Source organism: Phodopus roborovskii, unplaced genomic scaffold (assembly GCF_943737965.1).
Source record: "Phodopus roborovskii unplaced genomic scaffold, PHOROB, whole genome shotgun sequence".
NCBI lineage: Eukaryota > Metazoa > Chordata > Mammalia > Rodentia > Cricetidae > Phodopus > Phodopus roborovskii.
In genome coordinates this window covers 4868323-4892445 of record NW_026126461.1, presented here as the reverse complement: position 1 = coordinate 4892445, position 24123 = coordinate 4868323, and the positions used below count along the sequence as shown (strand labels likewise).

At 55.5% G+C, this 24123-nt stretch overlaps 1 protein-coding gene across 1 annotated transcript; it reads right to left on the bottom strand.

Annotated features, from left to right (window-relative positions):
* Nucleotides 1–289: 289 nt before the first annotated feature.
* Nucleotides 290–24123, bottom strand: Espnl (espin like). Its single transcript, XM_051190790.1, has 9 exons — nt 23815–24123; nt 22535–22725; nt 21094–21280; nt 18928–19110; nt 11683–11814; nt 5991–6108; nt 4727–4830; nt 3862–4056; nt 290–1929 (listed from the first exon to the last, which is right to left on the bottom strand). The coding sequence occupies exons 1-9, from the start codon at nt 24106–24108 to the stop codon at nt 310–312; spliced, it is 3024 nt and encodes a 1007-aa protein (XP_051046747.1). The 5' UTR covers nt 24109–24123; the 3' UTR covers nt 290–309.

The window sequence follows — 24123 nt, the reverse complement described above, 5'->3', positions numbered from 1 at the left end:
CCAGGTGACTGCTGGAAACAAGACTGGCAGAGGGGGGGGACGGGGACGGGGACACCCTGGTGCTGAGATGCCAGCTCCTTGGCTGCAGGACCATCGTACCCACACGGCCACCTGAGGGCCTGAAGCCTGTGCTCACAAATGACAAGAATTTTGACCCCAAGTCACTGCTCAGGAGAGATGGACACCCATGGCTTAAGAGACCACTGATCTCCGGGAAGACAGACTGGAGTCAGCCAACACCACGCAGAAAACGAAAAAGAGGAAGCCCATTTCCCACCCCCATCCCCAGAGTCCCATTCACCAGAACTGTCATTCTCCAAAGTTAAACATTTCAGCTTCTTTTTCCTTCCAGAAGGCAAAGCTGCGGTCAATGTAGCCACAGATGTCCCCGCTGTTGAAGCTGCCCCGCTGGGACTCAGACCCCAGCCTAGGGGGGGCAGGTTTGGGGCCGCTGCCCGGAAGGGCAGCGTGGGGCAAGGACCCTAGTGGTGTCAGGCCCAGATTGCGGCCGGGCTCCATGTCCCAGGCTGGACCCTGGCTGGAGCCGAAGAAGCGGGCTTTGATGTCCTCGAAGCCGTCTGTCCAGGCACGGCGGCCCGCGGCCACCTCGTCGGTCACCGCCTTGTGGAAGGCGCGCACCGCCTCCCAACCATGCGCACCCAGATTCTCAAAGACCTCGAAGCACAGCAGGTGGCGCATCTTGCGCTCCTCGGCCGGCAAGTCGCATTCCAGGAGCTGGAAGTAGCCGAGCATGAAGAGGTCCAGTGAGAGGCTGTTGTAGGGTACCGGCGCCCCATCCACGTGCGGCAAGAACTGCTCTGGGGACAGAGGCCCGCGTGCCCTGCGACTAAGCCTCCGCAGCTGCCGGGCCGGCACGTGCGCCATGATGGCCTTCCAGGTGCCCAGCAGGTGGGTGATGATGCCACGCTGCTGCCATAGGTGGCCGAGCCGGGGACCGTCGCTGGGCGGCGGAGAGGGTGGCCGGGGTCTACCGGTGGCCTCGTTGCCACTGGATCGCGCACGCTGGGCCTCCAATGTCCTGCAGGCGGCGGTCCTGAGCGCCGGCGTGTAGGCGGACTTCTTCCAGTGGCCGAGGAACAGCATGACGATGCGTTCCTTGCGCAGGCTGGCCAGGTCCAGGCTTGACCCCGCGCCAGCCTCTGACGGGGCCTCCTCGCAGCTGATGCCGGAATCGCTGGCCTCCTCCGTGTCGCCCGGCCGGGGCTCACCACCCATGGGGTCGCCTTGAGGCTGTGGCAGCACCGACCAGCAGCCTCGCAGACACTGGCCTCGCCGAGCTCCCATCTCACAGGAACCCGAATTTGAGGTGCAGGGCAGATCCGGGGCAGACTCGAAGTTCCCCCGCAGCATCCTCACCGACACCCCGCACTCCTGGATCTCACGTTGAGCCTCGCTTCGAGGTGGGCTGATCATGGTCTCCTTGCTCGGGTCCTGTGGGCCTGGGGCGGGTGGCTTCTCCTCTCCCTGCGCTAGCCCGTTCATGCCTTTCAGCAGCAGGGACATGCTGCGCACCAGGCGACCAATGTGGCTGCACCAGAAGGGCAGCGGCTGCCCACTGGGCTCGGCCTCCCCAGGCTCCGCTGAGGCTTCGAGTTCTGGTACCAGGACCTGGGCTTCCTCGTCTTCCAGGCCTGGAGCCCGGGGTAGAAAGTGGCTGTTGACAGTGATGCTGACCAGGGGCTCGGGCAGGAGGGCCTGCAGCTGGGCTGCCAACCGTCCCAGCTCGCTCTCATACTCCTGGCAGCGGCGCCGGAGCTGCAGGTCGCTGATCTGCTTCTCCAGGTAGACCAGGTCGTCCTCTGTCAGCAGCTCCCCAAAGGGGCCCAGGATGGCCTGGTGAGTCTGCGAATACCTCCAAGTTGCCTGTTCTGTGGGAGTGGGGCCAGAATTTCGGCTTTGACTCTGGTCCTGGGCACAGGAAAGCTGGGTAAGAAGCCATCAGGACACAAACTCATTAGTGCTCTGCCTGGTTCCCCACAGCCTAGCCCTTGGACAGCAGCTGATGCTCCCCTGGCTTTACAAAATGAGGTCAGTGTCTGGCCAGCAAGGTCCAGAATGGGGGAAAGCTTACCTCAAAGCAGATAGAGAACAGCCTGCTCCCCATAGCCTCCTAACACCTCTTGGTACTGGCTGTCAAGATGCCCAGGCCCCCCCACTTAACCCTGCGCCCCTCTGCCTGTCTCCTCACAAGCCTTGGGATGGACACCATTGTCCTAAGCCATATATAGTTTGCAAGGGGCCAGCACATAGGCCTCTGCCTTGTGCCAGGTATCACTCCAAATCCCTTAGCAACCGTTCTTCATATCCCAGAACCTAGCAGAACCTTGAGCCCACTCTTGGACTCTGAGAGATTTCCTGGCTGCAGCCCCCCTCACTCTGCCCCCAATCCCTGAAGATGGGGGAGGAGGTAGACACATTTGTTGGAGACAGGCTGCAGCAGGCAGGAATCCTTAGTGCTGTGGCTGGGAGAGATGTGGCTGATGCAAGGAGCGTTCCTACTTGGACTGGCTTTAAAACTGTTGCCCCAAGGTCTGTACTGTATGGACAATTCAGCTCTAAACCTGGACACAGTACACTCCACACGCCTTTAGGGCAAGATTCCAGTTCTGCTCAGCTAGTCAGTATCTAGAAGCCTATGAAAGCCCAGGCCAAATCACTGCCCGTCTTCTCGGCTCACTCACGGATGCCTTCCAGACAGCTGCAATCTCCTCAGGCCTCCTCCTTCCCCCGATACCACCCACTCACTCCACTCCAGCAGTCCAGTGTCTGTAGTTCAGCCCTGGTGCCTGCCCACCACACCTCAGACCTTTGCACTCTGTCCCCTCTGCCTAGAATGCAGAAAACCCTAGACCCAAACTTCCACAGGCTCCCCCTCATTTCCTGCTAGCTCCAGTTCAGGGTCAACTGCCCAGAGAGCGGCCTCTCTTGAGCATGCCCTACAGCCCCCCCCCCACTTCACACTGCTTTGCCCTTCCCCATGGGTCTGTCCTCACCCAACCCTCAATGAACTGTTGCTTCCCATTGGTCTCTCTGCAACAACTTAAGCACCAGGAAGGTAGGGCTGGCCCAAGCTAATAGGTGACAGAACCCCTCTGAAGCCATAAATGCCTTGTTTGGAGCTCTGTGATCCAGTTTTGAACCACAGTATGAGGCAGAGGAAGCTGGGACCATGCGGTATCAGGAGGAAGACATCTGTTTGGATTCCAGGTCCAGCTGGAGCATCCCAGCCTTCCACTGGCAGCTTCCGCTCCTGGTTGGAACTTAGTGGCCATATCCCTACCTCCTCACCCCACTCTCAACCTCCAATTCTCCTGTTCCACACCATACCTCTACCCCACTCGACTCTACCCACCACCCGATCTCCCTTCTCCAGCTCAACTCCCCACTTCCCTCTGGCCTGGCTCTCCTCCCCTTTCCCTCCCAGCAGCACCTCTGGCTCCTCCCCTTTCCCCGCCTTGAAGCACCTCTGGCTCCTCCCCCGCCTTGAAGCACCTCTGGCTCCTCCCCCCATGCATCTCTGGCTCCTCCCCTTTCCCCGCCTTGAAGCACCTCTGGCTCCTCCCCCCATGCATCTCTGGCTCCTCCCCTTTCCCCGCCTTGAAGCACCTCTGGCTCCTCCCCCCCATGCATCTCTGGCTCCTCCCCTTTCCCCGCCTTGAAGCACCTCTGGCTCCTCCCCCCATGCATCTCTGGCTCCTCCCCTTTCCCCGCCTTGAAGCACCTCTGGCTCCTCCCCCTCCTTGAAGCACCTCTGGCTCCTCCCCTTTCCCCGCCTTGAAGCACCTCTGGCTCCTCCCCCCATGCATCTCTGGCTCCTCCCCTTTCCCCTCCCCGCAGCACCTGATCTTCTGGAGGATTGTCTGCACCCAGGCGTGCCTGCAGCTTTCGAACCATCACCTGCCGCTTCCACTCAGGGATGGGTCGGCCACGCTCGTCCTTTGTGGGTACCAGCACGTCAAGGTCTCCTGAAGGCAACCCATCCAGCTGCAGAGTGGCCAAGCCATCATGGGAGTCCTGGGCTTCCATCTCTGGCCCCTATAGAGACAGGCAGGTCACATGTCCGGAGAGGACCTAATCTTTAGCAAGGTGAGCTTCCTGAACCCCTGACTAATAAAGGTGAGGCTCTGCCAGTGAGGATGTGGCTCCCCCTCCCTCCCTGGAGCGGGGACAGGTGGTAGGCATGATCTTACATGGCCTAGATGAAGTTACCTAAGGCAAGCCATATGGAAGGGTAAAAACAACTGTGCTAAAAACAAACAAACAAAAAAACCAAACAAAAACAACAACAAAAACCCATGCTGATAAAGTCTGGTCACCAGTTCTGTAGCGCGAGACTTATCAGAGCCTCTGTGGAGCTGTGTGCTCTGAAGGTCCAGGACCACTAGGCAATTTTCAGAGTCTTCTAAGACCCAGGGAAAGGCAGGGCTGGAAAAGTAGGAGTGGACAGGGAAGCTGGAAGCTCCAGAGGAGCAGGCTCCAGAACCTTCGCACATGTGTGTGGTTGCCTTTTGCCACAGTAACTTCCAACCCTGAGTCCAGAGGTCAGGACTCTGGGATGATAGAGAATGGCCCTGTGTTTCCTATAATGGGGCCTGGCTGCCGCTTCCTGAGATTCTCATCTCTATGGGGTGTGTTCAGAGCTGTCCGGGCTGAGAAAACCTGAGCGTGCATTAGCCTTGAGGTAGAGAGATGAGGAGACACTCACCTTAAGGGCAGCTGGGAGACTGGTGGTGACCCTCAGAGGGGCTGCACAGGCCATCGGCTCCCCTGGGACAGTCTGACCAGGCCAGGCTGGGCTGAGAGTTACAGCTGCTGAAGACAACGGGAGTCAGAGGGGCTTCAGGAGGGCAAGAGTAGCGGAGAACAAATTCCAAGTCTGGAGCTCCTGGACCCAAGACAGCCCACTCTTCCAAGAGCACTAGGCTTGGAGCCTAAGGCCCTGCAGTCCTGCCTCAAAGTCCCCCTGGGGTCAGCGGCAAAATGCTTATCACTGGGATTCTCAGAAAGGCCTTAAGAAGGCTTGCCCCAAGCTGGCCTCTGGGAAAGCCTGAATGCCACCTAATTCTGTCTATCATAACCCCTCCCAACTTCTCTGCAGCCTGGGCAGAGCTAGGAGCTCACAAGATCTGAAGGCCCAGAACCTAGACCAACCCTGTTAGACTCCCAAACCTGTCCTTTTACTACCCTTTTTCCCTATGCACTTTATACACACACTGTGTCATGATCCTGAGTAAGAAACCTCTGTCACACCCAGACAGGCACACAGAATCATTCACTGAGGTAGACAAACACACAGACCTAAACATAGGTAGATACATGCAGGCATGTGCATGCTCATATACACAGGTAGACACACACAGACAAGAGACACAGACATGATCTCACACACAGATTGGCACACACATGCTGACACAAACATGCTTAGACACTCATGTGCAGATACACAAGTGCACACACAGACATACATAGCGGCATGCATGCACACTCATGTAGAGACATACATTCAGACACAGACACAAATTCCTACATGTGAGCATGTGGCTTTATCCTGACTGTCAATGAAAACAAAACCTCTCTGCATGTGGCACCTGCTGATATTTTCATACCATCCCATCATTTTGATAAGGGTTGGTCACAGTCCTCTAAGGGTGCTGACCTGCAGTTGGCAGGCCCTTCCCATATCCTGATGCCCAAGAGTGCTCACTGGCCTGGTGAGGTCTCTCTGGTCTGGGTCCCACCAAGACCACCTGCATTTACTGCTGCTCAGGTCACCATGATAATGGTACCCAAGATAGAAAACCTCAACCCCCCGGAGACGTCAAAGGAAGCCTGGGAGAAGGAGTTCTGGGAAGGGGTGATCCTATGTGCTGAGCAGCCCGAGCCCAGCTCCTCCAAGAAGGCCCTCTCTCTTGTGTCCTGATGCCCCTCACACCTTGCCCAGACCAGTTCTTCTGAGGCCAAGCACTCACACGGGGGAGTCCTGAGTCCCGAGTCTGCTCTTCCCCCATCTTCCGTGGAGAGCCTTTCAGTCAGCAGTGGAGGAGGTGGAAATGGCGGGGGTGGAGGTGTCATCAGGACTGGTGGCACCTGGGGGTGGACAGACCTGGTCAGTGGAAACTCAGGTGAGTCTGGACTTGGGTCTGTCCTGGCTCTATTGCGCAAGCATGAAACGCCTCTTAGGGCATGTGCAGTTCAGAGAGGGCCTGAAGAGAAGTATTCAAAGTGAGGGCCGAGACCCTGTGCCCCTTGTGTCTCCCTGCCCACCCATGCTGGGTGGCTGGGTTTTCTAACAGTCTGTACCCTCCCATTTCCAGCTCAGGGTCCCCTGAGAGCCCTACTCCAGGGCTGAGAGGCTGGGTTAGTCATGTTCACCTCTGAGCCCCACACAGATGGGAGTATGGACACATGCAGGTACATGTGTCTCCCCGTGACATATTGACTCCTGAGACTCAAGATTCCCTCCTCCACATGGACCTGAGGATAACTTGGGGTAGGAGAACTGGTTAGGAGGTGGAGCTCCCTGAAAGCCCTGCAGCCCCTTTTCAAGTGATGATGCCAGTGCTTGAGCTCAGGCCACATAGCTCCTAGGGAGCCTGAGCAAGACCCCTAGGTAGTGTCCAGGGCTACTCTGCTGTCTCGGGGAGCCTGGCCTTGGAAACTCAAGATACCCAACCTTCCCCAAACTACTGCACCACTTGTTGGCTTGCCCAGCCCCAAAGAGGACAGACATGCTGGTTGGGCAGATAGGCAAGATGGGATACTTGAAAATCTTCTCAATCCCTACATTGCCGTGGAGTGGCTAGGACCATACATCTCAGGCAGAGGTGCAAGCCAGGACCTGCATTCAGGGACCAAGCCACACCAAAACAGGACCATCAAAGACTGGAGAGACAGCCCCTCCGTGTTAGGTTGGGTAGTCAACTGTCCTTGGCCACCTCTACTGTCCTCAGGTCCCGACCATTGGATGAGCCATTGACATGAATGTGCTCCCCAGCACAGTCCTGCTCAGTCTCAGCTGCGGCATCTGACCCAGAGAAGCTGGGGGATTCTTGTTCCTACTGGCTCTGGCTCGGGAGAAGTGATGTGAGTCCTGAAAAATGCTGGCCCACCTTCCCCATGTCCTCCCAAGCCCTCCAAGCTTGGCTTGGTGTCTTTTGGCTGAGAGCTGATGAGGAAGGATTCTTGACCTTGTCTCTAGGATGAGGGCACCCAAGCTCTGTGGGCCAGCATTACATCAAAGCCCTTCTGCCATGTTAATGTCCAGCTCCTGATAACAGGGTGTCCACCGCACAGTCACTCCTAGGTCCTAGCACTTCCTCCCAGGGGACAGAGGAAACCAACATAACTGTCAGGTTAAGATGGTGCTAGTGAGATCTCCCCCCATGAGCAGGACAGGGCTCTGGCTGGAACTAGTCCTGATTCAGAACACATGACCCTCAGCCAAGTCTGTCAGGAACTGTGCCTGCCTTCGAATTTTACCCACATCTGCAGCAGTGACCTCCTGCTCACACCCCACGATGTGGCAGCCTGCCCTGCCCAGGCAAATTCTTGACCTCTTTGAGCCACTTCTCACCCGTGGCCAAGATGGATCTGTCCTGCCCTTCAGCCCCACCGCACCCAAGACCCTCAGCTCACCAGATCATAGGGAAATGAAAGTGCACCTCATCTATAATGGGGCTCTGCAAAGCCCAGGAGCCACACGTGGGGCTGCAGAGCAGGAACATCTGTCTCCGTCAGCCCGGGAGGTTCTCAGAAGCAAATGCTGGGCAGCCGAGCACAGGGAGCTGTGGATGTCCCAGTCCCGGCTGTCGGGGCTGTCAAAGCTATACCCCACCCCAGAGTAGGAGGTGTCCCATTAATATTTGAAGGCTCAGGTGTCAGGTGGCCAGCAGGCTGGGGCCTGGTGTGGGATCCCTTACCACAGAGCTGTATGCTCCACAGTAGAGGTCTAGGGGTGGACCTGGGAGGTGGAGGACCCGAGGTAACCCAGAGGGAGCCTACTCGCCGCGCCCTCACAGTACCCAGTGAGAGAACAGGGGCTTTCCAAGGGTTCTCAGCTGGGGCACAGAGTTGAGGGAGGGACAGCAGAAGCTCTGGGGACAGCTCCTGGGCCTGAAGATCTCTGTACAGAGGCCGAGCTTGAGCCTTGAGGGCTCGTAGAGGGGTGACCCTGTAGGACAGGGGAAACTGAATGTTGCTTGCTCTGATATGGGGCACTCAGGCTCAGGGTTCCTTGGCTGAAACACAAGCCCACTGAGGACATCGCAGCCATCGGGACCTTATCGACTGGGGTGGGACCTGGGGGCAAGGGAACCCTCACCTGGGAGCTTCAGCTCCCTCTCTGCCTTTCAATCTACTGTCAAGAGGATGGGCACCTCACCCAGGAAAGATTTGGGCGGGGCTTAGTGGGGTGGGGCAGCAGCTTTCTCAGGCTAGGAGGACAGACGGGGGGATGTTGGCCTGGGCTGGGAGAATGGTCTTCAGCTTGAGGACGTTAGGACCTTGGGCTCACGGGGCACTGGGCCCTCCTCACTACTGCACAAGAAACGGGAGCCCGTGTCATGGCTGCAGATGGGTTGTTGAAGGTGAGGCATCATGGGGAACATTATCTGACTGGACATATATAAGAAGTCACTAGTGCTGACCCCTCTGAACCTGGGAAGGAAGGGGCCTAACTACACTGCCTTCCAGGCAGCGGGATCCTCTCAGTCTTGTGTGTGGGCACGGAGGGAATCCTTGGTATAGGAGCAGGGGGTAGGTACCAGACTCCATCCTCCATCCTTTAGTCCTAATGGCTGGGCATATCAGCCCTAGACAGCTGTTCAGAGGATAGCAGCCCCGGTGGCTTCGTTGCCTGACATCTCTTTCCTTGTTTTTGGTGAGATTTGAGCATTACTGAGTCTGCCATGCATTAATCATGGAGGGCAGCTGTGTCGAGCTGGGTTACAGGCCTGTAACGCCACCCGGGCTGAGAAAATCATGACCTCAGACAGAGCTGGACACCATTCACCACAGCTGAGATTCCACAGCCTCGTCCTCTCCGCCCCGAGACAAGACTCTGTCTCAGGACATCCCTAGCCCTCCCTAGTCCCAGTTTTCCCGAATGTCTATGAAGGGCCCTGGGGCCCTCTGCAGTGAGAAGAGGGAACCTATCTGAGGCCATCACAACAGAGAAGAGAGGAACATTGCTTCTGCCACCAGACAAGGTCTTCAGACCTTTTTTTTAAGAACGAGGAAGTCAGGGCTGATGCCATGTGCCCAAGAGGACCACACTGGTGGGAATGAGCACAAGGTCAGGGCAACCTAGACCGTAAAGGGTGAGGGCAACACTCCCTGGGCTTGGAGGCCTGCACACATTTCGTTTGCAACGGCTCATACCTTCAGACTTCTGCACCAGGGAGTCAGGCTGCCAACCATCTGAGAGCTGGGTGGGCAGCAGCCTACCCTCAACAGCCATACAGTCTCTGCCCCACCTAGGAAAGGAGGCCCCGCCTCTCACTGTGCAGAGGGGCACTGAGGTCCAGGGAGAAGCAAGGCTTGAATCTCCCCAGTGTTCCATGCAGGCCCCACACTCAGCAGAGGGTGCCAAGGTCCCAAAGAGCCCTGAGGTGAAGTGGTCGCTGAAGCCACACCCCTCGGGGGCAGCTAGGATCAGCCTAGCACTCAAGTGGCCTCTGCTGGGCCCACAGCTCCCCTGAGAGCAGCTCGGGACAGCGGTGTCCGGGAATGATGGATTTCACCATCTCCTCAGGCCCACACGGGTGAGAGCCAGTGCAGACAACCTCTGCATATTGCATTTCCATCAATATTGTATCAGGTGCGCTCCCCCTGCTGCTGGCCTGCAGCTGACAGGGTGCCTACAGAACAACTCCAGCAGTAGCAGACTCAGGCTTCCCCAGCCGTTTCCAGAAGACACCATGGTGACCAAGATTTGACCCTAACTATGATGTTCTACATGGTTCCCACAAGGTCAAGGGTCAGGCTTTCAGGGCCTAGGTGGGTCCACATATGAGCAAGAATGAAGATATTGGGGCACAGGAAGTGGATGGGCCATATTAGGCCTATGGAGATTCAATGCAGACTCGGGAGCGCCCGGGACCATAGTCCCCAGGCAAGATGGTGTCCTATTGTCTTGGGTCCCATATAACTTCACAGACACAGTTAGAACCAGATCAACCCCAGGAAGGCAAGATGGGCTTCTTATCCTCAGCCCAGGGGGGGGGGGCGGACAAGGGACTATGCAGAGACATTCTTCCTGAGATGGAATAAGGTCCAGGAGGGGCTGGCCAAGCCAGGCTATAAGATGGAAGCTGACAGCTTGCATGGGCAGAGAGTTCTGGCCTTGGAATTCACATCGTGACTGGGGTGGGGGCTAGTCAGGGATTTTTGGAAGCTAGATGGGACCTGGTCCATGGAAGTAGGTACTCCTGCTATGGGGACACAGGAGCAGCTACCCTTCCCACCCCCTGATCTCAGCTGCTACCCAGGACAGGGAAGATCACAGTGGCTGGGGCATCTCTGGGCCCAGAAATGTGTAGCCCTGCTCATTTCCCAGAAATCAGTATGTCACCACTTACTCGGCTCCAACCAGGACAAGGACCCTGCATTGACAGCCACAGCCCAGTGTTTAGTCACTGGCCCATTTCTCAAACAGCTGAATCCCAGGTTTTGGGATTTCCACCCCAGGAGGAGCCCACCCACCTAAGTCTGTGTGGCCCACTCGAACTGCACCGCACTGGGTCAGGCTTGCTGCGGTGAAATTTGGCTGTGATCCTGTGAGGTACCTAGCCAAGGTGAGTTCTGCTTCAGTTCCTGACATTCTGAGGGGCATCCCCATGGGAGGAGAAATATGGAATCCCCTCAGTGAGCCCCAGGGGGGGCTTATGTCCTGGGCCTCAGTGCCTCCACCTGAACATGAGTGGGACAGGTCACCTTCCTGAAGGGATCACAGTTCGAGAACTGATGGAACTCATCATGGTCACTACCTTGGGCTGGATGGGGAGGGAGGGATTGAGGCAGAGTTGGATTCAAGTCACCAAACCACACCCACAAGGGACACCCTCCAACCTGCCCCATTCCCCTATCTTCTCCCTCTGGCCATCTGCTCACACCAATCCACGCCTCTGGGAATTCCCTTATCTGTTCAATCCACAAACTATTGGGTTCTATCCTGTGCTGGGAACAGGGACCAGTTGGAATATCGAAGGTCCCTGGCTCCAAGAGGTAAGGACATGGAGAGCTACACATAGAGTGACCACACACACACACCCCTCCACCCCACCCCACCCCCCCGCTACCTCTGGAGCATGATGGGCTGCATGAGGGTTACCTCTGCCACGCTAGGGGCTTGCTTCCACCCCTGAGCATGCTCAGTCTGAAGTAACATCTCCAAGACATAGACACTAGACATGGCTTGTCTAGTCCTGCCTCAGCCCCCATCACAGACTAATCCCTGTCATAGGACCTTCCCATGCATGACAGTTCCTGCCCTGGCCAGTGTTGCAGCCTAGCTCCTGCTACCTCTGGCTTACTGAGTTCTTCCAAGGACCTTGTCCCTGGCAAGTGTTTGAGGTAAGAGAGCTATGTTAAATGAGCATTGTAGCCAGCTGCCAAGCCCTCCTCCCCAGTCCTCCAGAACAGACAGGACCCCCGAGGCTTTACCGGCCGAGACATTTCCCGAAGGTACTGGGCACAATCCTGGTGTCCGTGATAGTCCGCCAAGTCCATTGCTGTGTAGCCATCTTCATCCCGCAGGAAGGGGTCCACGCGGTGGGAGAGCAGGGTCTGGCAGCACTGTGGAGAATGGGATATTCCATGACACACATGGCTCTCTGGGTACCAATGGGAATATCAGGCCACTTCCCTAGCTGCAGACTTGGTCACTCAGTACCCTGCCAGTGACTGTCCTTTTCCTCATAGACTCCTTCCGGAGGATAACGAGGCATCTTTCTCGGGTCAGTGAGCCGGCTCCTCCTGAGCTCACGGCTGAAGCAAGGCTGAGCTGAGGCATAGGCACAAGCTATATAAGCTGGACAAGCTGTGAGAGATTCCGGGGTAGTAGGAGAGGCTGGGGTGCCCTGGAAGTGGGGGGGGCATAGGATCAGCAAAGCAGAGACAATGTAGAAGGAGGTGACAGAGTCCCAAGCCTGTCCCCAGGTAGTGCTGGACAGAGACGGTACAGCCTGGGCTGGACGGCAGCAATGGGGGAGGAAGGACTTTGCCAGAGAAAAGGATGCCCTGGGCCTGGGTGCTGGCACTTGTGAGTGGAAGGTGAGAGATGGTGGTGAGAGGTGGCCAAGGTGCAAGTCTGGACATCTGAGGAGGCCATAGCAGGAGCAGATGAGCACCAGGTGAGAGCCCATGGGTCCACTCCAGGCAAGGTTTGAGGCAGTGGGGCAACTCAAGGATGACACACATACAACACATCTTCCTAAACATCAAAGAGGATGAAGAAGTGAGGGGGTGGGGCCAAGCCTATGAGGAAGGGCTAAGACCAGATCCACCCTGCCCAACAAAGGTGCTGGCAACCAGGACTGCTCTCCGGAACCAGCAGGGCAATGGAGGCGCGTGCCTTTATGCCCGTAATCCCAGCACTTGGGAGGAAGAGGCAGGCGGATCTCTGTGAGTTCAAGGCCAGCCTGGTCTACAGAGATAATAGGCACAAATAGGGCTGTCACACGGAGAAACCCTGTCTCAAAACAAACAAACAAACAAAGTAGGGACCAAGGAAACCAGGCACCGCATAAAGGGCACCGATTGAGAGCCAATCGTGTAGGTTACTGGTACCTATGGTCCAGCTGACTGCCTCATGCTTCAAGGTGGCAGGGAACCTCTAGCATGGAATAAAGATTAAAATGGACCCAGGCTCTCACTCTTGCCTGGTAGAAGTGACAAGAAATCATTCCAATTACACCTATTACATCCCCAGCTATAATGCCCAGCACAGAGTGGATTCGGGAAATACGAGAAATGATCGACTCCAACAAATGGATCCAGGGAAACCACCACCATCATGACTTTCAAAGAAATAAAGCCGGAGTGGGAAAATTTAGACGTGGTATTATAGACAGCAAAAGTGATGTGGGGCTTGAGGTGCAGCTCGGTTGGCAGAGCACTTGCCTGGCATGCGCAAAGCCAGGTTCCACCCCTAGCACCTCATAAACCAGTGTGGTGGTGCACCCCTGCAATGCCAGCGTATGGAGGGGGAGGCAGGGAGATCAGAGGTTCAAGGTCATCCTCAGCTACATAGTAAGCGCAAGGCCAGTCTGGGATACATGAGACCTTGTCTCAAAATTAAAAAAAAAAAAAACAGAAAACAAAAGCAAAAGCAAAAGCAAACAAACGAACAAAACAGATACAGTAGATTGAAAATGACAGACAGGGCATAAAGAGATGAATGTAACTAAGAACAGACGCTGAATAACTAGCCAGAGAACACTGGTCAGAATAAACCCATGGGGAAAAATTAAACTGAATGAGGTCACCAAGGCCCAGAAAGACAAACGCTGCATGTTCTCAAATCTGTGTTTGTAACTTGAATCCCAAGCAGGAGCCTGACAGCTAGAAGGAGCCAGGAGGCCCACATAAAGAGGATGTGTGTGAGATGAGAAAATCAAAGGAGAGCATTGGAACCCTGAGAGTAGAAAGATCAGCAGGGAGGCATGTGGGGAAGAGGGAAACGATGGGAAGACTAACCCTGAGGGGTGGTGGATGGAAACCACGTGGAAGCCACCTCACAACCCACTAAAAATGCAATTGCAGGGATAGCAGAATACATGTGGCATGCAAGAAGAGGGGATTGTGGTAGTTAAAGGAGTGAGGGTGGGTATGGAGGACTGAGGGGAGGTGGGAGTCAACCAAAGGTAGGATGCATAAAAATGCCTAACCATGAAACCCATGGTTAGTAAGCTAATTTCAAAATGTAACTTAATAGAAAAATGTAACAGAGATACTGCAGACCCAAAAGGGAAACAGAAAACCTAGCTGATCTGCACTGTCATCAAGACAGCTAAGTATGCACCATTGTCAGGACAGACAGACATGTACCATCATCAGGACACACAGACAGATGTCCACCATCATCAGGGCAGGCATGCGCCATTGTCTGGACAGATGTCCTTTAGAGGCCTGTCCTGGCCTCCAGTCCATGGTGCTATTGAGATACCGTGGGTCCTAGAGGAGGTTGGGCCCAGTAGAAGGATGTTAGGCCAGTGGGGGGCTTTAATCCCTATTCACTCCCTCTGTCCCTCTCACAGAGGCAAGCTGCACAGAGCTGAGCCCCATCCTGTCATTCCCGTCATGGATGAACTGAAAACTCTCAAACTGTGAGCCAAACTAACTTTTCCTCCTTATAAGTCTCTGATTGGAAGGTAACGCAGGACAGCGAAGTCCAACATATGTATAATATGAGCCCCAGGAGAGGAGAGACAGGGTGGGGCCGAGGTGCTGTCTGAGAGATCGTGGCAGAGGATCTTATGAACAGATAGCAAATGTCAGAGCATAAATCCAGGAGTCCCAGCAAATCCCAGGTGGGATAAAAAAAAAAAAGCCCACCTGCCTATAGTCCCCTCACAGGAGATAGGATGCAGAAAGTACAAGAGATGGAAGAGGACAACTTCAGGACACAGGCTCCTGGCCTTCCAATGGACAAGAACGAGGAAGCAACAAGAAAGGTTAGCAATCACAAAGTTTTTGGTTTGTTTGTTTTCTTCCCCCAGACAGGGTCTCCTATAGCCCTGGCTGACTTCAACCAACGTTGTTAAGTAGCTGAGTCTGGCTTTGAACTCCTGACCTTCCTGCTTCCACCTCCCAGGTCCTAGGATTGCAGATGTGGATCTCACCACAGCACACCATAGCTGGCTCCCAGTTACCAGTTTATTTCTGACAATGGTATCTGTAACATTTGGAGGCAAACACACAAAAAGAACAGATGACTCTGTCACTGAGGGATTCCCCAACAGACACACCAGACTGCTGGACAGCCATTCCCCATGGGCACTTGATCTGCAAGGGGTGGGGAGAAGATGTAGATTTAGGGGATTGTTTTATTTAAAAAGAAAAAGCCTGTGTGATGGGAGATGTCATTCTGTAAATAAGTTTCTCGTATTGGTTAATGAATAAAGCACTGTTGGCCAATAGGAAAGCAAGATAGGCGGGACTAGGAGACTAGGAGGAAAGAGGAAGAAGTAGGGAGGAGATCCAAGATGTAGACCCAAGACAGAAGAATGCCAGGCCCACTCTCCAAGACCACGTGGAAACACTTAGATTGATAGAAATGGGTTAATATTTAAGACAGAGCTAGCCAATAAGAAATGCTAGTAACAGGCCAACAGCTTTATATCTAATACAGCATCTCTGTGTGTTATTTGGGGCTGGAGTGGTGGTGGAACCAGACTGGCAGGGGAAAACAACTCAATACCTGTGGGGTTTTAAGAGCTGAAGAAACAGAACTGTTGAAGATGGCCCTCCCCAGGTCCCTCACCCCCTGCTTTCTCTCACCCTGGTCTCCACCCTCTGTCTGTGTCCCCAGCTAGATGCCCGTGTCCGACCTGGGAGCAGGGAGCACACAAGCCCTTCCTGTGAGCCCCATGTGCCCCAGGTTCCAGCCCCATCTCCCAGCCACTGCGTGAGCCTCGGCTTCTCCAGGTTTGCAGAAGGGGAATGAGGAAGCTAAGAATTCTGCCAAGGTCATGATGAGGACTGCACAGCCTCCATCCGCCTGGGGAACTCCACAGCTGCCCTGTGGACAAGGGAGCGCTCTGGGTCACCGAGGACAACCGTCTGAATCCTTGGCCCCAGCACACCCTGGGCCTTCTGATCCCAGCTCTTCTTAATCCCTCACTCACTATGCTAACACAAACACTACGTGCGATACCATCGACCTGTACACGTCGTTTCTAAATAATTAAAAATCCTGCACTGGAAACCCCGAGGACCAGATGGCTGAATCAGACACAGCTGAGTAAGGCAGAGACAGGAGGAGGGCCCAGCTGTCCCCTTGGACTTTGTGCAGGTTTCCCTGCTCTGTTGTGACTCTGACCTCCAGCTCTGATGTCCTGCACAGGACTCCTGCCCACAGGAAGGCAAGGGAGTGGGTGGAGATGGCTAGCGGTCAGCGCCACTCAGCTTTGAAGGCTCTCAACATTGCTTATCTGTGCACACAGCGTCACCTGGAATTATGACTGCCTCACTAATTGATGGGCTAAATAGCAATCTTTGCCACAGGCTCACTTCATAGTTGTGTCAAGATTACACAAAAGGTTTTTTTGTTGTCACTGGGTTTAGTTCTTGCTGTTGGCTTGTTTGTTTAATTTTCCCTTTTTGAGGCAGGATCTCCCTATGGGGATGGTCTCAAACTTGTGACTCTCTTGAGTCTGTCCCCCAGGTGCTGGGATTATAGGTATGTACCCCCATGCCCAGGTGTGGTGATATTGTGTTTGTGATCTAACAAATGACACTTGCCTGAAGATCAGAGTGCAAAGCTAGTCACACTAGTTAGCCATAGAGGCAGGCAGAGGTGGTACACAGCTTTAACCCCAGCACTCAGGAGACAGAGACAGATGGATCTCTGTGAGTTCAAGGCCGCCCTGTGCTACAGGAGACCGACATATTCTAAAAGAAAAACAGGGCCCGTATAAAGGTGACTCCAGCACTTAGGATCCCTGGCCTTTAATCCCAGCACCAGAGATGAATAAGGCGGGGGACACAGGATTTGGAGCAGTCTCAGGTTTAGTGGATTGCCCCTTCAGTCTGAGCCTTGGTAGAGGCAAGAACTCTCTACTGGCTGGCTGCGTTGCTTTTTTTGATCTTCCGCTTTAACCCCAATATCTGTCTCTGTGTTTTTATTATCTGTACTCCACCCAGGTTATAGGTGACGGTTTGATTTAACTGTATGTAGAATCATGGCACATTTAACAGTCAGAAAGTCGGGCTGTTGTGGCTGGGGATGAAGTTCAGTTGGTGGAGTGCGTGTCTAGCATGCATTAAGTCCTGTGTTCAATTGCCAGTACTACACAAACCAGGCTCATGCTCAAGGCCCCAGCACTCAGAGACAGAAGCAGGAGTAGAAGCCCATGGCCACTCCCAGCTCATAGTGAGCTTTAGGCTACTCAAGACTGTGTTAAAAAAAACAACGCCAGCATTGCTTCTCAGTATTTTGACTGAGAACAACCATAGTGCCAAAACCAAAAGGCAAAACAACAAAAATTAAGGGTCAGGCCAGTGAAGCTCCAGCATCAGGCCCAGCAATTGGCATCATTTTTAAAGCAGGGATGAGACAAAATGCCTGTCTCCTCAATGTGTACTGGGGAGCCATTCCTAGAGAGGAATCTGAAGTCCAATCTGGTCACAAGTGGGTGGCTCAGATGGTCATAGACTGGGTTTCCACACCTGCATCTTGAGCCCTGAACCCGGGGAGGGAAGAGGCTCACCCAGTGCAAGTGTGTCCTCCACTGAGCAGGGCCATTCTGGAGGAGCCACCATCCTGTCCCTGCCACGAGCCTAAGAGCACCCCAACCACTGTAACCACCTAAGCCAGACCCAAGTTTCCAGGGCCCACAGATGAGCCCCACAGAACCCACTGACAATGGTAAACACTTCTCGTTCTGTGTCTGTCCAGAGAGTGACTGAGGACAAGGGAGGGTGTAGGCACGCATTGCAGAGCACAAGACCCTGTAGAACCTCCGCAGGACGCGGCATTAGTGAGTGGGTACCCCCCTCCGCGGCTTTCAAAATGCTCTTTCTGAGTTAGTTGGGGAGAGCGCTAACAGTCTGTCATAGCCATACTTGCTACTTGCACTCACTCATGCACACTTGTCCTGCTATCCCACCGCACAGTGCCCTCCTTTAGCCGGGAGACACACCGGTCCTCATAGCCCACAGCAGCCTGCAATGGCCTTCCTACACCCCATCGTGGTCCTGCCCTTGAGTTCTCTCCCCCGTGAGCCTTGCTCCCCCTGCCCGCTTCCCAGCCTCTCCTGCCACACCGACCTCACCCAGCCCCTCACTCCTTCCCATGTGTGCCCATGTCTCTGTGGTTCTTTGTAGATGAATTTCCTGTTCATGCATGGTCCTCCCGCTGGGCACAGGTGAGCACCCACCCCCTTGGGAGTCTGCACCCCCTAGGGAGTCTCAGGCCTCACCCAGGACCAGTTAAAACCAGAGTGGGGAAGCGTAGGAGTGAGCTGCAGGCACATTTTGAAGCTCTCTGGAGGTTATACTAAGTTGCAGAACACCACTCACTTCCCTACAAAGGAGCTGGGGTGCTTGGGGCCTGCTAACCAGTGGGCAGAGCTCAGAACATCTGTCACCAGCTGCCTATAGGCCCAACAGATTCCCACAGGGTGGGGTGGGAGTGACGGGACAGAGGGGGTCCCCAAGGACTCCAGGTTCGCCCTGCCCTGGACAGAGCTGGAGTGAGGTGAGCAGGGATTGTGGGAGATTGAGGCAAGCGAAAGGGAGTCCTTGCCTGGAAGGTAGGGGAGGTAGAGAAAGCCCCCGGGTAGCTGCCCTGGGCTGGACCAGTTGCTGTCAGCGACTCTGTGGCTACCTCAGCCCTCAGAGCTTGGCACCTCCTGACCTGTGACACTTTAACCCTTGCATGTAGTGGGTTCTGGGGGCTAGTTCTTCACAACTGGGCCACCTGGACCAGCAGGTCTAAGGTATGCCTTCTACATTAGCCTTTAGTCACACATCACCAAGCCTAGCCTGGGGCAGGGAACGGGCATTTTTCTGAGCCATCTCATGCATGTGCTCTGTCAGCTGCACGCCCCCCCCACACACACTTTATTCCCCTCAGAAGGGTGGTGCTGGCACATGTTTCATAGGACGTCTGGGAGCGACCCGATGGCACGCTGATGAAGGGCCAGCTCAGAGTCCTAGCTCTCCCTCCACCTCCATTGCATATACCTCCACGTGTCCATTCTCGGCTGCATCGTGCAGGGGAGTCCCTCCCCAGGAGTCCCTCATGATGGGAGCACCCATGAGCAGAAGCCGGTCAAGAATAGGTGTGTGGCCACCCCGAGCTGCAAAGTGCAGGGCAGTGGCTCCTTCGTTATCCCGTGCTGTCAGGCCGATGTCTGTGAAGGTGGTCTGGAGAGAGAACCAGGAAGATAGCATAGCTGTCAGCTGAGGAGGGGCCTGGGGTAGCCAGCCTCGGGAGGAGGGGCGGGGCCACTCCCAGCTGCCATCCTCAGTGGGCAGTGGAGATATTCCCAGGAAGCCTTGAGGCAGAGCTGGCTCCTTCCATGTGCCCTGTGACCCATGTGGCATCCCAGGCCAGGGCAGGTTATGTGAGCTCAGGACTTGAACTTTGGAAACACACAAGCCAACCGCCACAGCAAGAGAAAACACCACACAGAGACTCAGCAATAGGAGTGGTAGAGAGGATGCTGGCACAGGCAGCCATTGTGGGTCTCAGCTCCTCTGAGAGGTTGCTGTTAAAGGCCTGGGTGCTATGGCACCTTCCCCATAGCTCTGGCCCAGAGCTGGTCACATTGCCTGGGGCTTGTCCTGTTGGTTGGGGCAGGAGTGAGGCCTGCCTTTGTCTCTGGACTCATCTGCCCTGTAAGGGCACTGTGGGGTCTGCCACACAGCACCCAGCTGGGACCTTCTCAGGCTGTCCAGCCAGAAGCCATGTTTGCTCCCTCATGGGCTTGCCGACTGAAATTCAAACTTCGACGTCTGCCTTTGCCTGTGTTCTGAGGGGCCTGCAGGAAAGCTCCTTAGAGGGGGAGCTGTGAACTACAATGTTTCAATGGGGTCAGTATTTTCCACAAAGACGGGATTCCCTTGGCGTGGAAAGGAGCCTTCCCACTGAGCTGCCCCAAGACCTACAGCCCACTGTGTTTGTCAAAGGTCTCAGGGGATGAATCGCCTGTGCCCTGCCACGAGCCACCACCATGGCTGCTTCTCCAGTCGCAGCATCTCACTGGCTCTCATCCAGGGTAGCCAGCTCAAGCCTGGGGCACAGCACAGGTGAGGGTCATGATCTCAGTGACTGGGTTAGATCTCCAAGAAAGGCCGTGGCCAGAGCCCCGAGGACAAAAGGTATTGGGGGACTGGGCAGCCTGGAGCCCAGTTCCTGGGAAAGCTGGGTGACACACTAGTGGTCGGGCCTGCGAGGAAAGCTGAAGGCAAATGACAATCCGGGACCTGTGGGAGGTTGGGTGTCAAACCAAGGCTGGGGGAACATTGTTCTTGTGCCTCCTCACACTAACCGCCAGGCCCGGCCCGGGGGATCCAGGTGATGGACAGGACCCAACCTAATACCAGGGACACCCAGGGATCTCGGAAAGGCTCAAGGCTCAGCGTGTACAAAGGCCCTGATAGGAGGTTGAAGGAAGAGCTAAAGGAAGAGAGCGCCCCATGCCGCCTCCTTTACGGGCAGCCAGAGCGTCTGTCTATCGTGCAGGCGAATTTTGTCATAGAGCCCTTGTCCAGGACCTGGGGCCCCCTCTGACTTTGCCACTTCACCCCAGGCCCAGAGGCCGGGCTTTCTTGCCTTACTTAGAGTGTAACACATTCTCTTCTAAGAAATGGCCTTGCGTCCTGCTCCCCACCACAATGCACATCAAGCTGTTCTTCCTCCTCTGTCCCCTCCTCCAGGGTGGGTGCTCCCCAACTCATGGACACTAAGGAATCTCTAGTGGACTCTTGAAACGCCTACCTCCTCTGGGGGTGGCTGATTTTTGTTGTAAAGGTGAGAAGTCCCTGGCCCACCCTGGCCCAGCTCCAGTCACTCTGGAGTTTGGGCTTTCCTTCCTGGGAAAGGTGAGGGGCTGGCTCGGAGCTCTGAGGCAACAGGGCTTGAATGTGGTTGAGTGGCTCAGGCCAGGTGCTGACATCTGTCACAGGGCACCTGGACAATTACCAACACCAAGTGAACTACAGAGAAGCGCCCAGTCCCTGGGAAGGGTCCCTGAGAGCCCTGGGGGCCGCCATGTCTCCTGTAGTCTGTGGGCACCGCCTCGTACTCTGGGTGATTAGTGTGACCTCAGTGCCTTGCCTTCCAGGCCTGGCTGGCTCTAGGGTCTGGATTTCCTGGATGTGCCATCCCCCGCAGGGCCCCCTTACCAGCCAGACAACCAGAGAGTAGTGGCCACGGGCAGCCGCAGCATGCAATGGGCCCATGCCGTCCAGGGCGCGCAGGCGCACGTCGGCCCCGCAGTCTTTCACCAGGAACTGTGCCAGATGCAGGTGACCCTCTTGGCAGGCCAGGTAGAGTGCAGAGGCGCCGCTGCGGGTCTGCTGGTTCACGCCACTGTGATGGACAGAGGCTCATGAGGCCTGCACCAGAACTGCCCGAAGGAGGCTGAGCTGGCCAGCATTTGGGGGACTTGGGCCTGGGTGAATCCTTGGTTCCCAGTGACAAGCTGCAGGGAGCACCCGTGTCCTACCCCAAGCTGACATCCTCCTCGGGCGACATAGACTTGTCCTTGATCCCTGACCCCTGACCATGTTGTCTGAGTTTCCCTAATGCCTTCCAGCTTCTGTCTCAATGGGCTCTGTGCCCAGCTCCCGGGGTCCTTTCTTTCCCTCTCTCCTTGCCTGGGTCAAGCTTACTCTTCTCGGTCATTTTAGATGGAGGATGGTCACAGCCTTGGCTGCCTTCTCAGCCATCCCTGTAGAGACACAGAATTGACCCCTATAACTCCCAAGGGCCCCCTCTGCCTCTGTGCCATTGCGGCTACTGTCACGAGCAACCTGCCAGACACAGCTCTGTATCTGCTACTGAGCAGAGCCTTCGCTTTTCCCCAGGGCTGCGCTCACTGCGGCTGGGTAAGGTGGCCTTCCTTAGGAGTCAGGCTTGGCTCTTAACTGCTCTTGGCTTATATCTTCTAAGGCTCTGACTGCGCCTCGGCCTCGCCCCACAGCCTCGCCTCTGGGGCCCACACAGGCAGGGGAGGCAGGGAAGTATGGCATGCTTCCACAGACACCCTGCAACTCACTGAGTGACTCTGGATCCACCCCAGAGGGGCACCTCATAGAGAGGCCGTTACAAACTTCAGCTGGCAGAAGGGGAAACTGAGGCTGAGAGCTGGCTGATTTGCTCAAGGGGCAAGAGTTCGGGTCTCTTTCCTTTCAAAGCCCCTCTGCCTCACTTTGTTCTAGAAAGGTGAGCTTTGTACAGACCGGAACACAGCAAAGGAGGGAAGAGAAATTTGGAAGCTGCTTGCCTCCGTGGGTCTGGCTGTATCTTTCTCCATCCACCAACCCTAGAGGGTGGCACAAGGCCTTGGATTTGATAAAGCTGGTCCGTCTGGTCAAGGCGTTCCCAACGTGGAGGACAACTGAAGGTGGTTGCTTTTCCCATTTGGGTGCAATCCTTGCGCCTCCCCCAAACAGTGCAATGCAGCACCTATGTTTCAAGGCCCTCCCTTTCCCAGGCAGAGCCTGCATCCATGTCTTCTGCCCCTGCTTATCCTCTGGCTCTGGAATCACATGGCCTCTTTTGCCTGTCCTGTGTGGCGCCCTCAGTGGCCAGTCACTACGGGTAAAGTGACGAGGCTCTCACCTGCTGTGGGCAGCTGTCAGGAGCTTCACACAGGTCAGGTCGCCACTGACAGCAGCATGGTGCAGAGGCAAGGCCCCCTCCAGGGTCTCCAGTGCGGCCACATGGCCCTCATGTAGCAGCCACTCCACCAGTGCGGGATGGCCAAACCTGGCAGCCAGGTGTAATGGGGAGACACCTGAGGCATCTTGGACCTGTCGGGGAAACAAGCAGGACACTGAACCTATGCGGGTCCCAGTGCAGCCTGGCTTTGCAACACCATCATGGCCAGAAGCAGCTGCCTGAGGCTGGTCTTCCAGAAGACCTTGTTAAGGCTTGTAGCTGGCGTCTTTCTTGTTTCTTCCAACTCCTACTGAATAAGTAGCTTGACTGAGGAAGGGACTGGGCTAGGCCCCTGGGATCCCTCCACACCCCAGCTGTCTGCCTTTCTGATCAACTGAGTCCCCGCACATTTTGCACATGCTCAGAAAGGATTCCACTGACTCTCCACACAGATGTTCCAGGACAGGGGCCTCTAGACCTCTGCCCCTCCTCCCTCCTCAGGATGGTCCTCAAGGCATTTCTCCTGAAGGTGTCAAGCATCTGGCAGACCTGGGCGTTCCCTCAGGGTGCCATGATCCAGACAGAGTCTGGAAATGGGCCAGGGCCTGCCCTTTGCCCTCAGGAGTCACCGGTGAAAAGGAGTGTGAAGGTTGGAGCAGCTCTATCTATGCAATGTGCTGGTGTCTCCGTCTCCAGCCAATGTTGGCAGCTTTCTGGAGCTCCCAAGAATGCAGCATGGCTGATGACGCTTAAGTCTCTTGCCTGCACCTGGTCAAGGCATGCAGCAGGAAGGAGGCTAGTAGCTCTGTAAGACATGTTCTAGCAGGATGGATCACCTAACTTGAGAGTCTTCTCACTAAGACGGCTGTCCGCCTGTTTCCCCAGGGCTCCAAGATCCTGAGAGCCCAAGGTGCCTCTTTACAAATCCACTTCATGACCCTTTGGGGAACAGGTTCTATTGATCAGGTCTAATCAGAGATGGGATCCCAAACATAGGCAAGGCCAACATGTGCTCCTTGCTGGGGGAGGGGTGGGAAAGCCCAGATGACTTTTCTGGATACATATGAGGGTGACTGATGTAGCTTTGGTATTCAAGGGTTTGTGCTGGTTTTGTTTTGTTTTGGGGAGGGGGAGATGAGAGACAGAGACAGAGCTTAGGACCTTCCAGGGATCAGACCTTTTGGACTTGCCCCGGCCAGATTCACAGACAGCAGGTCCAGAGCCACCCTATTCTAGCTTACCTGCAGCCCGCAGCCCCCGTCACGGACCAGCCAGCACAGCTCTGCCAGGTTGCCAGTGGCCGCCGCATCATGCACTGGCGTGGCCCCGTTGTGTGCCTGCTGGTTGCCCGGCAGCTTGGCCCTCTGCACCAGGAACTTCACACAGTTCAGATGGCCAGCCCGGGCGGCATGATGCACCAGGCCAGCCCCTAACTCATCAGTGATGCCTGCGCTCAGGGCACCCGCCTCAAACAGCCGCTCCAAGGTGGCTACATCCCCGTCCTTGGAGGCCACCAGCGCCTGCTGCTCCTCCATCCTCAAGTCTGCTTC